Below are 13,033 nucleotides of genomic sequence, written 5' to 3' on the forward strand. Positions count from 1 at the left end.
TCTAGACAATTATAATCAAAAAGTCGTGTAGTTGATAAAACCAATGCTTCTAGAACAAGTGACTACAGCCTCATCCAAGACTCTAAATCTGCCATATTACCGACAGCTTGTTACCCCTTGCATTTCGGAGTATTTCCACGTGGCATTATCATTGTGACGGCACATATGAAGTATGATGGAGGCGGGGCAAGCCTTCTTGCATATTTTGGAATTCTCTAATCTGTTTACGTCTTTGTGGAAATCACACAGTAGCTGCATCAAACTATGAGGCTGAGCTGCGAGACCGAAGAATTGGAACTACTGCATCTGAGATTGGTCTGAGACATACGCCGCGGGCCGAAAGAATGATAACGGGCTGTGTTGGCTGGGTTTATGCGTTTATTGGTGAGGCCCGTTTCGGTGCTCGCTTAGGTCAAAAAGCCCCCTATTTGGGATGAGGAGACGAATGGACCCTTGTTGTCGCACAAAAGCTCGAAATTTTTGATTTGGTGATTCCAAACGCATCATTATAGATTGCTTGATAGCCTCGTGCCACTTCGTAACAGCACATTGACATGTCTACCTTTTTCTCACTCCAGCCGCTGCGGCCGCATACTCAACGCCCGATCTATATTGCCCCTTTCATCTGATAGCACACCGTCTGTGAAGGAAGAAATGTGATTTGATCCAAATTTAAATGAGATTTGGTGTTCGCATCTCACCCGTGTGAGGCGTTTAACGCCCGTTGAACATCATTAGGGCGGCGACTGAAGTTTTGGAACAAGGCTTGAGGAGGCTCATTGTATACAGGGATTCATGCAGGGCTGAGCCCTGAGAAGTGGGTAGATCAGATACAGGGGAGAGGCAAAAAGTGATGTAAGATAGCGTTACATCAAGTCCACCAAGCGCTTAATGTGAATGAGACTTCTTCAAACAACCTATGTGAGGTAGAGTTACCCTGGTAGAACTTAAATGTGGCCCAGCAATAGCACCATGAAGTGAGCACCATGTGGAGTTCATGGATGTTCCAGCTTATCAGCGGACATATAGGAGGGGAATTCGTTTCAAGTGGCCAGACATCCGACTGCATCTAAATTATGTTGAAGTGCCTAGATGAATGTCCAAGCTTTTGAGTGGACCCTGTTGTGATCGCAAAGTAAGATATCACACAAGGATACAGAAGCCGAGGGTAGGACAGACTTTTCCAGAATACTCCACTGAAATAGTGCATACGCAACATACCAAGCATCATCGGAGTAGTGAAGTTTCAGGAAGTTGTGGCTCACCACTGTAATCTCCACTTGAGCATTAATTTAGCTTGTTCTCAAGCCGCCTCGTCATACTCTGACCCTCTCTCCGAAGTTGAATGTAGCGATCATCCACCGCCAAGCACGATGTCCGACTGAAAATTTTTGATACACTTGGAAATTTGAAGGTACCAGGCTGGTATGAGAGACCAGAAATGGTGGAGGACGACAAACCCATGGTAACTACGCAAATTATGTGAGACTTACTTGCTGAAATGGGAGCACATATCACTTGGCCAAAAAAATGCACATTCATATCTTCGGTGACTTTCATTGAAGTTAGGTACGGTTGCCGAAGCCAAGTTTCATAAGACAACACTCTCTCAGTATCCCGTTTCTTGCTTCCTGCATCCTGTATCGTCACTTGCTCCTCCCCTACTCAATCCGTCTCCAAGCTCGCACCCGTCGCCTGTCTTCAAGTAGAAATTGTAGCCATCTCCTTTCTGCTGATAGCTTCTACGCATCGAATTGAAGTTACTGTCCATCCAGACATATCCCGCACATGAAAAAAGCGACCACCTGACGCGAAATCTCCCGGAACGACTGAAACATGTTAGCACTGGTACCATCCAGTTCCAGAAGGGAGACCTCGACATACTGTTTACATTCTGTGGAAGCAGAAAGTACCTCAAGCGAGCTCTGGCTGCTTGAAAGTTCTTCATCAAGGCCAATGACTCGGCCTCCAACAAGCTCCATGAAGGATTGTCGCGACGTCTCAAAAGTTCACGAGTGAACGGCGCAAAGTTGTCTATTTCAAAAGAAAGAATCTTCTTCAGCTTCCAGTCCATATTATTTCGTGGCTCCACAAAGATAACATCGTCATCAGCAGCAGCAGCAGCCGTATACCCGAGCACTAGAGTCAACTCTCGAACTCCGATTTCCATGAGCATGTCCATAAACACACTAAATGACTGAAGTCCGTAGGTGCAGAACCACTCCCACATAGCCCATGAGATGGCAAATTTCAAAGGCGCAATCGGCTTCAGCGTGCTAGATAAAGAAACATGATTGCAAGTCCATGCTTGTCGCATCTTTCTGTCCATTCTTTCGTTAGGATAAAAGTCATCCTTCCCTCCCGAATCAGAATGTACTAAGTACCACACAGTATCAACGTCCCCATTGATGTAAATCTTCGGTAAGGAATCGGACTCTTCTTGACTTCGGTTCTCTGACGGGGCGTACAGATTGTGCTGGAGTTGCAAGGCCTCTGTTCGGGAAGCTTCACACGCACTCAGAAGTGCTGGTTGGTTCCCCACTGGTAAGAAAAGGTGTCCAACAGCTTTGTCAAACCTATGTCTGAGTACGACAACTCGAGGTTCGCTCAGAGCTGATCGAAATATCTTTCGTCGGAGTTCAAGGGGAAGTCTGGAAAATCGGCAGAACGGTACACCAGAGTTCTCTTGCGCCGCCAGAAGCTGGCGATCCATGTTCTTGACCTCCAGCTGCAAGCTCTTGTTCTGTTGTCGTACCAAAGTGACACTTTGATCAAGCTCCTGAACTTTTGCGGACAGTCCTTGATTATGCTTCTCAGCCAACGCCATGTTCAGCTTGAGAGTGTCGACCGCCGCGAGGAGAGAGTGGAAAGCCTCCATGGAGATTTGTATCGTTCCGCCGGTCGCAGAAGCCTCAAGTGCTGGTGTCTTTGGAGAAGCTGGAACCATGAGGACCATACTCTCGTTGACGTTTGTGCCCGAGTCGTCGGCGGAGGACTGGGTAGACAATTTGGAAGAGGGCATTGAGACGATTCTGATTGTCGTGTTGTTCGCGGAAGATATCAGTTTGTAGTGTTGAGGGAAGATGTAGAGTAGATGAGACTTGCGACAGGGGATAGATGTTGTGGTTACAAAGTTGAGTTCCGTCCTAATGGATCTTTAGTAATTGTCTTTTGCGTGATTGACGCGGAGCTTGTTAGTTGAATTAGTTTCCCGTACGGGGAACGCGCCAGCGCCTATACTAACATACTTAAAACGTGATTTGAGGCATAGTAACCGATTAGCAATCTGATGGGCCTCATCCCACTCGACTATTAAAACATTGTATTGTATACATCAACGACTTCTCCGAGGATGTGAGCGCCTAAGTCAAACAGTTGAAGTGGGCTACTTGAGCTCTGGAAATGGCGACGAATTGGCTCTACCGTGTTAGTTGGTTTCTATGATATGATTTTGGAAAAAGGAATATGGTCGTATAAGATACAGGGCTGCCAGCCAATCATATCTTGTTTCCGACAGCTGGGAGGAAGAACTTGGTTATGAAATCATATCTTAGAAACCAATTAATGCTGTACTTATTTAGAAAGAGATAATCCACGGGGCTATTCAATTTTACCAATGCACCCGGCTTTACAACCTTGACTTAAACTTTGGGCTATCGCCTAGTCGACCTGCCAATTTTCAAAACTTCGAACATCACCAGCAAGTGTTTGTGCTCTTCTTGACATGGACACCAACGACGAATTCTGGAGCAGTGGGAGCACTCATCTCAGTAAAGAACAATGCAGTTCAAATAAGCGGAATGAGAAGATAGAGACTGTCTATGAGCAGCAGCATAAAAATCGAATAATATCTTAAGGTTGATCCCATCATGGCTTTTGAATGCACTAGCATTTCAATTTCACCTTTTCCTCGCGCGCATGGTACTAATTGATAGTGGATACACGGCAAACTTAGTCCTAAGATCGCCCTTCTATCTCTACCTGACTTCACACATGCCGAAATCAAGCAATAACATTACTTTGAGTACTCACTCACATATCAACGTACAACGCACTCTTGCCGAACTCACCAGTACCACTCTATTCACACCCTTAATCACCTCATCTCCCCCTTCAACAACCCCCATCACAACCTCAATAACTCACCACCAACCCCACCGCCTCACACCCCTCCACAACCACCTTCCCAATCTTCAAACTGCCCCCAATCGTCCCATACCCGACACCATCCGGACAAACATACGTCTTCGTCAACCTCGTGTCCCCCTCACTCGTGACCTCGCAACTCAACTGCCCGGCATACACATGACACGTCGGTGGATTCTGGCCGTCGGCTACGACGGAGGGCGGAGAGAAGAAGATGGTTTCGTCGTAGGCGTCGTTGTTGGTGTTGGCTTCTAGGAGTGAGAGAGTGGAGGTCGTGTTTGAGAGGTGGGAGAGGATGTGTCCGCCTGGGGAAGTTAGTTGGGTGGGAGAAGGGGGAGGGAAGGAGGGAGAGTACCGGAAGAGTCGAGGGTGAAGGTTGTTGCGGGGATGGTGGGGTCGGATGTGAAGTAGAGGAGGCCGAAATAGGGGTCTGCTGGGTCGATGTAGATGTATGCTTGTTGGCCGTTTAGGGTTGTGTTTGTGCTGTTTGCGGTTAGGGTGAAGGGGGCTGAGTCGCTGGTAGAGTTTTTAGTGTGGGATTTGGAGAGGTGGGAGAAGGCCGTACGCAAGAGATAGGGTTGAGAAGGTTAGGATGAGGAAGGTGGTGATTAAGGAGGCGAGCATTTTGGGGTTTGGCTTGAGCTTGAGGATGAAAGTAGGAATATTCAAGTCGCGAAGTAACTAAATTCAGTTTAGCTATGTGAATTGATCTAGGATTCATCACTTACTCTCGATCCTCAAACTTGCCTCATGTGGTTTCCCACCAAAGAACTAGGTTAATCACTACCGCTACCAAGGTCAGGCCATACCACCAGGGAAAACTCTCGCTCCCAAAAGTCTCACACTCGATCTTTTAGCCAAGCTTTCCAGCACCTTCAAACTTATACAACCCACACCTCTCCCCTGAACCCCTTTCACCAACAATTTTACCAGGTTACCCCAAAACTTGACCCAGATAAGAGATACTCCGTCAATATCATCGCAGATTCGTATCTCACCGCACCACTTTCAAGCCACAATATCGTATATCACCAAATGCAGATAGCCCGCACAGACCATAATCTCGCATCTTTAGCCTGTACGGCCTAAATTAGCCGTCATCAATATTCCTGAATGAGCGGATGTCGGATATGTTCTGAATTCAGTCCATGTCTAGTGTTCCTTGCTATGTATACAGTATTCGATGCAATTATTAACGACGTCCTTCAACTTGTCGTCGGAACTTGGGAAAGCAGAAAACACTTTGTCACGATCCCCCGGAATACAAGCGAGCCAAACCCCTGATCTTAGCGAGCGTATTAACGGTCTTTTGGCCCGAGGAATTAGAGCATACCTATATCCTGACAAGCCGAATCTCCAATCCCATCTCAGACAACCTCGGTTTTAAAATGTCCCAATCTGTTTACGCACAATTATTGACAAGATTCGCGGTCTCGATCTAAATCCCATTTAGTTCCGCCCCATACCTTTAACCTTAGCATGTGGGGTCACGGGCCGCCCGGAACTCCACCCCTCTCCACCTCACCCCGCTACGGCCCGCTCCACTCGCCCGCCGCCCCTCAACAGAGTCCAAATCCAAGCGGACCCATGGATAGTTTCGGCTCCGCGGACAACAACATTGACCTTCTAAAAGTGATCCTGCCTGCTATATTCATTCCATTCCATTTTATATCGTTCCCTCTGTCCCCATGGTCAGTGCCGTCGACGGACAATGAACTCTCGAATGTATGTATGGCACATTGAAAAATGAATAGTCACCTTCTCTCACACCCCACTCTGTATTGTATTGCATTGCCTTGCCATATTCCTGTTCTAAATTACGCAATCTTTATAAAGCCCAGCCTTCTCTGCTCCTCTTTTCCGCGCTGCAGGCCTCGATAGTATGTAAGACGCCACGCTTCAAGAAGAGCTGTCAGTCACTAGAACGATGTGTCGCCTCTGGGATCGATCGGCGGTTGTATTGTTATCTTCAGAATCGGTATCCTTAATGGAAAAGAACTCGCGTTCAAATCCCTGCACGTGCTTCTTCTTCTCCTCTGCCGTTCAAATGTCAATTTTCTGTGTCCGACATTTTCGGGGTCCGAGGGTTTGGGTTTAAGACGGATATCTATCCTTTCTTTTCGCCTCCCCAACAATGGACATAGCGCAAAAGTCCTAGGAAAATAGGGAATTAATTCAGAAGGCACTCGAGTTCCAGCAAAAGCTAGGACTTCATAGCTGTTAACACAACAAATTTCATTTCATCTACCAAATAAACCCAAAACCAAAGAACTCCATCAATAAACAAACAAACTCTACATACAATTCCTCTTCCCTTCTCCTCCCCCCCGCTGCACCCCAATCATCTCGCCTTCCCATCCGGCAAACTCAACCAAACCAACCCCCCTACTACTGTAATAGTAACCACCGCCGTCAAGAACCCCGCCCCAACCTTCTCCCCACCCGTCGGCGGCAACAACGCCGTCGGATCCTGACTACTCCCCGTACTCGTCCCAGCACTCGGATCGCCCTGACTCGTGCCGCCCGAACTGCCCGTCAACGGCGCGGCGGCCTGCTGGATCAGATTACTCTGGATGACCTCCAGCGCGGCCATCTGCTGGCCGACGCCCGAGGTGCCGTCCCAGACGGCGCCTTTGTACCAGGAGAGGCCGCACATGCGGCCGTTGGGGTGGTCGGCTGGCGAGCCGGAACACTGCAGCGCGGCTTGGCGGGCGGAGGTTTGCAGGAGGACCATGACGCGGTCGTAAATGAAGGGGGCGACTTTGGTGGAGGCGGCGAGCCAGCGGGTGAGGTAGGCTTTCAGAGAGAGCATGTCGATGGTGCAGTGGATGAGGGTGGCTTCGCAGGTTACTTCGAAGCCGGTGTTGTTGGGGAAGAAGACGTTGATTGTTTGGTTGAGGAGGCCTTCGACGCGGGTTTGCCAGAGGGCTTGGGTGCTTCCGTTTGTCTGGGATAATGTTAGGATGGGGGTTAGGGGGGGAGGGGAGGGGAGACGTACGTAGTTGTACATTGTTGCGGCGCCGAGGAGGAAGATGCCTGCGTTGTAGGAGAATTGTTGTTTGTTGATGATGGTGCAGTTGGTGCCTGTGTCTGTGCCGTCAAAGACGTTGTAGCTATTATCGATGAGACCAACAGCTGTTAGCCAATCCCAGGTCGATGTAGCTGTGTCGGCATAGCTGTCGTTGCCCGTATATCGAGCTAATCGAGCAGCGATGTTGAAGAAGCATCCGTTTGCAATGGAGTTCTTGTAGTTGTATCCGTTGAGGAATGGATACGCTTGCCAACGTAGACCACCTCCACAGACAGTGTCGAAGCGAGCTAGTTGGGTGTTGTGCACGGCAATAGCAAGCGAGAGCCATTGTGGCTGGTCTGATGGTGGGTTTGTGAAGTTTAGTTCAGCTGCAGTCATTGCTGACAAGCCCCAGAAACCTATGGAGGTCAGCTGCTGGTTTGTCGCGTTGATGGAGTAGAGGAATTACCTTGATCATCGTTGCCCATGCCGTTTGTTTGATTTGCGGGGAGATAATCATCACCGGAGCCTACTTGGTAGAGGAGGCCTTGCTGTACAACATCGTTATATGTTGAATCGCCTGTGTAATACCAGCTAGGGGTTGGTTAGTCACGTTCATTCAAATGAGGTGATTGAGTAGTCCATCGAGATCCCCAGTTACGAGTAGAACTAATGGCAAAACAAAGCTCAAGGAGTAGGTAGACCTACTAATCGATCAAAGCACCAAACATTCCACCAGCCTCCCACCAAAAGTACCCCGCATCCGTGATGGTAGGATTCGGAGGCGGACCTGGCAACAGACCTGGCGTTTGACCCGAGTAATTTCCCCGGTAATAGGTCATCATGTCATAAGCTATTGTACTTGCGACAGACTTTATCGAATCTGGATCACGTGTCAGTATATTCTTCCGTAGAAAAGGGGCTTGAAGTGATACAGACCTTGAGAGGTGAGGTCGAGATCAATCCCCATCGCGACCCGGCTACAGACGCTCAACAGCGCCAGCACCGACAGGCGGGGCGCAAAGGACCGCATCATGTCGCGATCATCCGTGGATGGATATCAATCTGAGCAATGCTGAGCGAGTGTGTGAATATTGATTGATATCGAAAGGAGGAAGAGGAGTCGGCGGATGTGATTCTCGATTGATGCGCTGAGTCAGCTTGTAGATTATTGCGATGAACGAGTGGTTGGTTGGTTGGAGCGACCGCGAGATGGACGATTGACAATCAGCTCAATCAGGCATCAAAAGCTTAATTACGATAACCCCTCAAAACAGAACGATTTAGGGACTCTCAAAGTTTGCGCAATTATTTCATATCGCGCGCGAGCAGGAATTATATTATGGGACAGCGATCGAAGACGGAGGACGGAGCAGGGCACGTTGGCACCGAGGAGTTGGCGAGGCAAGCCTTGTTTCCGTACCCGCCACACCTGATTGAATATATGAAGGAAGACGAGGACGACCTGGCAGTCGCGACATGGGGAGGAAGAAGGCAAATGGGATTTACGTAGACAAGCTTTGGAACTTGTACAGATCAAGGAAAATACTACGATCATAATAATGTAATGCGTTTGTTTCAGTATTTCGTCTTTCATTCATAGGATTCCTTGGCCAAACCGTTTGCCTTTCTGGCTTCACTCACTCACTCACTCACTCACTCACTCACTCACCCACTGCCAGCAATATTGTAAGATTACGTGCATTGGATATCTTTCCCGGAGATAATCAGATCCTATCCTATCCTCTCTCTTCCCCTTCTCCCCAGCAGCAGGATCAGACTATCCGCGGATCACCTTACCTGGGGCGAGGCACAGCTGACGCTTTAATCTCCCTCACAGCATCTGTCCATGATCTGTCGGTCCGTGTATGATGCGCGTCTGCCAACGGTTGGCTGGGAAGGTCGCATTTTGCTGTCCCTGCAGGGCTCGCACCGGTAAATACGAGAAAATTCATAAAATTCCTCATCCTCCATACGAGGATCAGAGGGGCAAGCTGGGGTTCAGTGGTGCCGATTGGGGAAATCGGGTCGATCAGATTGGGGCTGTGTCAAGGAACCAGACAGAACCAGAACCAGAACCAGGACGGGTTTGTCTCTGTCACTCACGGTCGCGGTCATTGTTGCTGTCAGCTGCAGGAGAGGGAGAGGAGGTGCGACGAGGGATTGCGTGAAGAATAATGAATGAATGATGAATGAACGATGAATGAATGGCCTGTCCTTGACTGACATCTGCCATCTCCTGATACGACTGCATCGTACACTATTATTTCCCCCATTATTGTTCCATCCCGCCGCCGTTGCTGTGGATGTGGATGCGTGTATGCAGGATTTAGCGACGTCGGTGGCACCTGGTCCTGTTTCTCCCCTGACCGCATTTGACGATTCTCCATCGGATCGCCAAGTGCCAAACCAACTTTCTTTAACCTTAATCCATTCATTCATTCTTTTGTTAACACCCACCATCCACCTCCCACGACTGCGAATTGTGATCTCTCCATCTTCCTTCGGACAATCTTCGACCCTCGCTGAATGCAGCACGACACTCGTTTCTCCTCTCCCTCGATGCAGCATTAAATATCCCCGACGCCTTCTTCAGCCCGCACGTCCGCGACGCCGTTCGTGACACCAAACTTGGATAACCGTCACGATGCGTTTCAACCCCGCCACGACAGCGGCTCTGGCCGTTCTCTCGCTGATGGGAATGGTTTCAGCAGACCGGATCTTCGAATCGTCATCGTTGGACAGCTGTCAGAGTAATTCCAGCTTCACCGCCAGCTTGTTCACCATCGTCTTCGCTCCGGATAACAGGACGTTGGCCCTGAACGTTATTGGCGATTCTTCCGTGACGGGAAATGTCACCTTCAAGGTCCATGCGAGTGTTTATGGGTATACGTTCCTCACGGAAACATTGGATCCTTGCACGTTGGGGCTGGCCAGCATGTGTCCCATGAGCTCCATCCAAACCGACTTCGATACAATCTACACCAACGTTTCTGCGTCAGTTATTGGAAGGATACCAAACATTGCATACCAGATTCCAGACTTGGATGCAGTGGTTACTGTTTATATGTATTCGGTTGACGATCCGACCGTGAGTCTGGCTTGTTTGGAAGCTAGGATCTCGAATGGCAAAACGGTGGATCAAGTAGGGGTACGATGGGCCACGGCGGTCATCTCCATCGTGGGACTCATTGTCTCGGGAATCATCTCCAGTCTCGGATTTACGAATACTGCTGCGCATATGATGATCTACACCCTATCGCTGTTCAGCTACTTCCAAGCAGTTGCTATAATCGGTCTTTGTGCAGTTCCTCTACCTCCGATCGTTCAATCGTGGACGCAAGATATGAGTTGGTCTGTGGGAGTGATTAATGTTGGGTTTCTGCAGAGATTCGCAAGATGGTATCAGATCGCAACTGGTGGTACGCCTTCGACGATTCTCACGACTCTATCCACAAAGTCCGTCCAAGTCGCCAAGCGCAGCATGGAAACAGCCCTGTCCCGGCGAGCTACAACCGAAACAACAGCGAGTGGGGACTACATTGTCACGGGCATAGCTAGACTTGCTTATATTGAAGGTATGGAGGCAACGAACTTGTTCTTCACAGCAGCCATCTTCTACTTCATTTTCGTGGTCTTTGGCGTCATTCTTGTGCTCCTCTACAAGGCGCTCTGCGAGCTGTTGATCCGATCGAAAAAGATAGGAAGCGAATCCCATCTTTTCCATTTCATCCACAATGGGTGGCGTATCACTCTCAAGGGCACGATTTTCCGATTGATCCTGATTGGCTATCCACCTATGATGATTCTGTCTCTCTGGGAGTTTACGCAGGATGATTCTCCCGCTGAGATCTTCTTGGCTGTTGTGTTCTTCTTTGGAATGTCCACTGCTCTGGCATATGCCTCTTTCAAGGTCTTTAAAATTGCCAAACGCTCTGAGCAGATGTACAAGACAGCAGCGTACTCCTTGTACGCTGACGCCACCATCTTGAACAAGTGGGGCTTTTTGTACACTCAGTACAAAGCATCAGCATACCTTTACATCATCCCAATGTTCGTGTATGCTCTGCTGAAGGCCGCATTTGTTGGACTGGGACAAAAGAGTAGAGAAACACAAGCAATTGCTCTCGTCATGATCGAAGCCTTTGCTCTCATCGGAGCTTCCGTGGTTCGCCCATGGATGGATAAAACAACAAACGCCATCAACATTTCCATCTGCGTCATCAACTTTCTCAATGCCATCATGCTCCTAATCTTCACCAACGTCTTCGACGGCCCCGGCCTCCTTATCGGCGTCCTCGGCGTCGTATTCTTCATCGCCAACGTGGTCTTCGCCCTCGCCCTCCTCGTAATCGTCCTCTTCGTCATTGCACTATCCTTCATCCGCAAAGACCCAGACACCCAATACCTACCAGTAGCCGACAACCGCGCCTCGTTCATCAAGTCCCAAACCACACTAAACCAAGAACTCGACGCCCTCGGCGCCACTGCCCGCGGTCAAGGCATGAGTCAAGAGAAATTTGACGGCATCGACCACCGCATGAACTCCCTGAACTCGAATCACCAACGCACGTACTCCAACCTGGCGTACGATCATAGCCGCCCCATCACGCCCATCATGCAGAGTCCGGCGTTCGCGCCAGCGGCGTATAAGGATGAGGATCTGCCGAGCTCGAGGAGTGGGGACATGTATCGAAATAGTGATAGTGTGTCGGCGAGGTCGACTATCGAGCCGGGGTTTAGGGCGGGGAGTCCGGCTTCGAATCTTTCGGCTGCGAATAGGGGGCAGAATAAGTAAGATTCCCTTTTCGTTGCTCGGTGGTGCGAGGTTACTAACTGGAATACAGTATGTGGCAGCGTGGAGCAGGATACACGTGAAATGAAATTAAGGGGAGGACGTTTGTAGCAGCATAGCTCGGCGGTGTTTTCTGGAACTGGATTCTGGCGTTAGGGCATTCAATGGGTTTCTTGTCTGGAGTGGATCACGTGGAGAAGGGTGGAAGTGTATATAGATCTTCTATTCTATTCTATTCTTTTGTAATAACAGTTCTCCTGATTAGGATGGCTTTCTTCATCTTCTCTGTCTGAGATTTTGGGGTGATGGAAAGGAGAGAGGTGATGTTCCGCTCTGAGAGAGTTTCGAGCGATTATATCGGGAGTTTCGCTTTGTTTACATTACATCTTACCTTTCTATAGTGTTAACGCAAGCGGAATTCACGGTCGATTGTTTTACTTCTCATATATCCATAGCCTCCCCCAAAAATATGGGTGACCCCAATTAAATCGCTAGTCGCGAATCCATCTCTCTCAGTTCTCTACTCTTGTACCGTAGCGCGCGCACGAACTCCCTTCTCTGTCTGCACACTGCTTATTTATCTGAATTTGTCCCATCTTGGGGACAAATCTCAAGTGAACAACATTTTCCATCTCAGATGATGATTAGTATGAAATGACAATGACAGGAAAGGATAGGACTTGAATTAATTCCCTCCTAAACTCGCAATCTTCCTATCCATCTAAAGAGCCAGTATACTTCTTCATACTTTAAACGAACCTCAATGACCTCACTCAGCTCGAGGTGTGCTACTGCTACTGCCGCTTCTGTACTTGCAAGGAAAGAGGCCATCGACCTGGATGGCAAGCAAAACCTGGGAAAATGGAAGGCTAACCGGAGAAATCCACGTGATTGGAAGGAATGGTTGATGGATTTGCTTGGTAGCTCCTTTTGGTTTGTTTTTCGTGGGTTTTACTTGTTTGGCTTGAAATTCGCTTGTTTTTCTCGGGCTCGGACGCGCCGGGCTACGATTTCTCGGGTGATGGCCCTACTGCGTATCATGAGTTCGATATTGGTAGCTAGTAGCGACAAGGTACCACATG

General features: G+C 48.9%; 4 protein-coding genes across 4 annotated transcripts; 1 reads left to right on the forward strand and 3 right to left on the reverse strand.

Annotated features, from left to right (window-relative positions):
• Positions 1 to 1,701: 1,701 nt before the first annotated feature.
• Positions 1,702 to 3,022, reverse strand: LY89DRAFT_731485 (uncharacterized protein; the record flags this gene model as incomplete). Its single annotated transcript, XM_018219575.1, has 2 exons — positions 1,702 to 1,829; positions 1,885 to 3,022. The coding sequence occupies 2 exons, from the start codon at positions 3,020 to 3,022 to the stop codon at positions 1,702 to 1,704; spliced, it is 1,266 nt and encodes a 421-aa protein (XP_018073416.1).
• Positions 3,023 to 3,968: 946 nt separating this feature from the next.
• On the reverse strand, positions 3,969 to 5,048 carry LY89DRAFT_683019 (uncharacterized protein). The gene is made up of 4 exons (XM_018214618.1): positions 4,875 to 5,048; positions 4,712 to 4,827; positions 4,502 to 4,662; positions 3,969 to 4,451 (listed from the first exon to the last, which is right to left on the reverse strand). The coding sequence occupies exons 2-4, from the start codon at positions 4,768 to 4,770 to the stop codon at positions 4,135 to 4,137; spliced, it is 537 nt and encodes a 178-aa protein (XP_018073417.1). The 5' UTR covers positions 4,771 to 4,827; positions 4,875 to 5,048; the 3' UTR covers positions 3,969 to 4,134.
• Positions 5,049 to 6,310: 1,262 nt separating this feature from the next.
• Positions 6,311 to 8,301, reverse strand: LY89DRAFT_475766 (mannan endo-1,6-alpha-mannosidase). Its single transcript, XM_018207807.1, has 5 exons — positions 8,096 to 8,301; positions 7,865 to 8,039; positions 7,626 to 7,750; positions 7,145 to 7,575; positions 6,311 to 7,093 (listed from the first exon to the last, which is right to left on the reverse strand). The coding sequence occupies exons 1-5, from the start codon at positions 8,190 to 8,192 to the stop codon at positions 6,488 to 6,490; spliced, it is 1,434 nt and encodes a 477-aa protein (XP_018073418.1). The 5' UTR covers positions 8,193 to 8,301; the 3' UTR covers positions 6,311 to 6,487.
• Positions 8,302 to 9,839: 1,538 nt separating this feature from the next.
• On the forward strand, positions 9,840 to 11,654 carry LY89DRAFT_548405 (TRP-domain-containing protein; the record flags this gene model as incomplete). The annotated part of the gene is made up of 1 exon (XM_018208270.1): positions 9,840 to 11,654. A coding segment is annotated over one exon (1,815 nt), but the record flags the coding sequence as incomplete, so codon positions are not given.
• Between the last annotated feature and the right edge of the window lie 1,379 nt (positions 11,655 to 13,033).

This window comes from Mollisia scopiformis (assembly GCF_001500285.1).
Source record: "Mollisia scopiformis unplaced genomic scaffold LY89scaffold_8, whole genome shotgun sequence".
Taxonomy (NCBI): domain Eukaryota; kingdom Fungi; phylum Ascomycota; class Leotiomycetes; order Helotiales; family Mollisiaceae; genus Mollisia; species Mollisia scopiformis.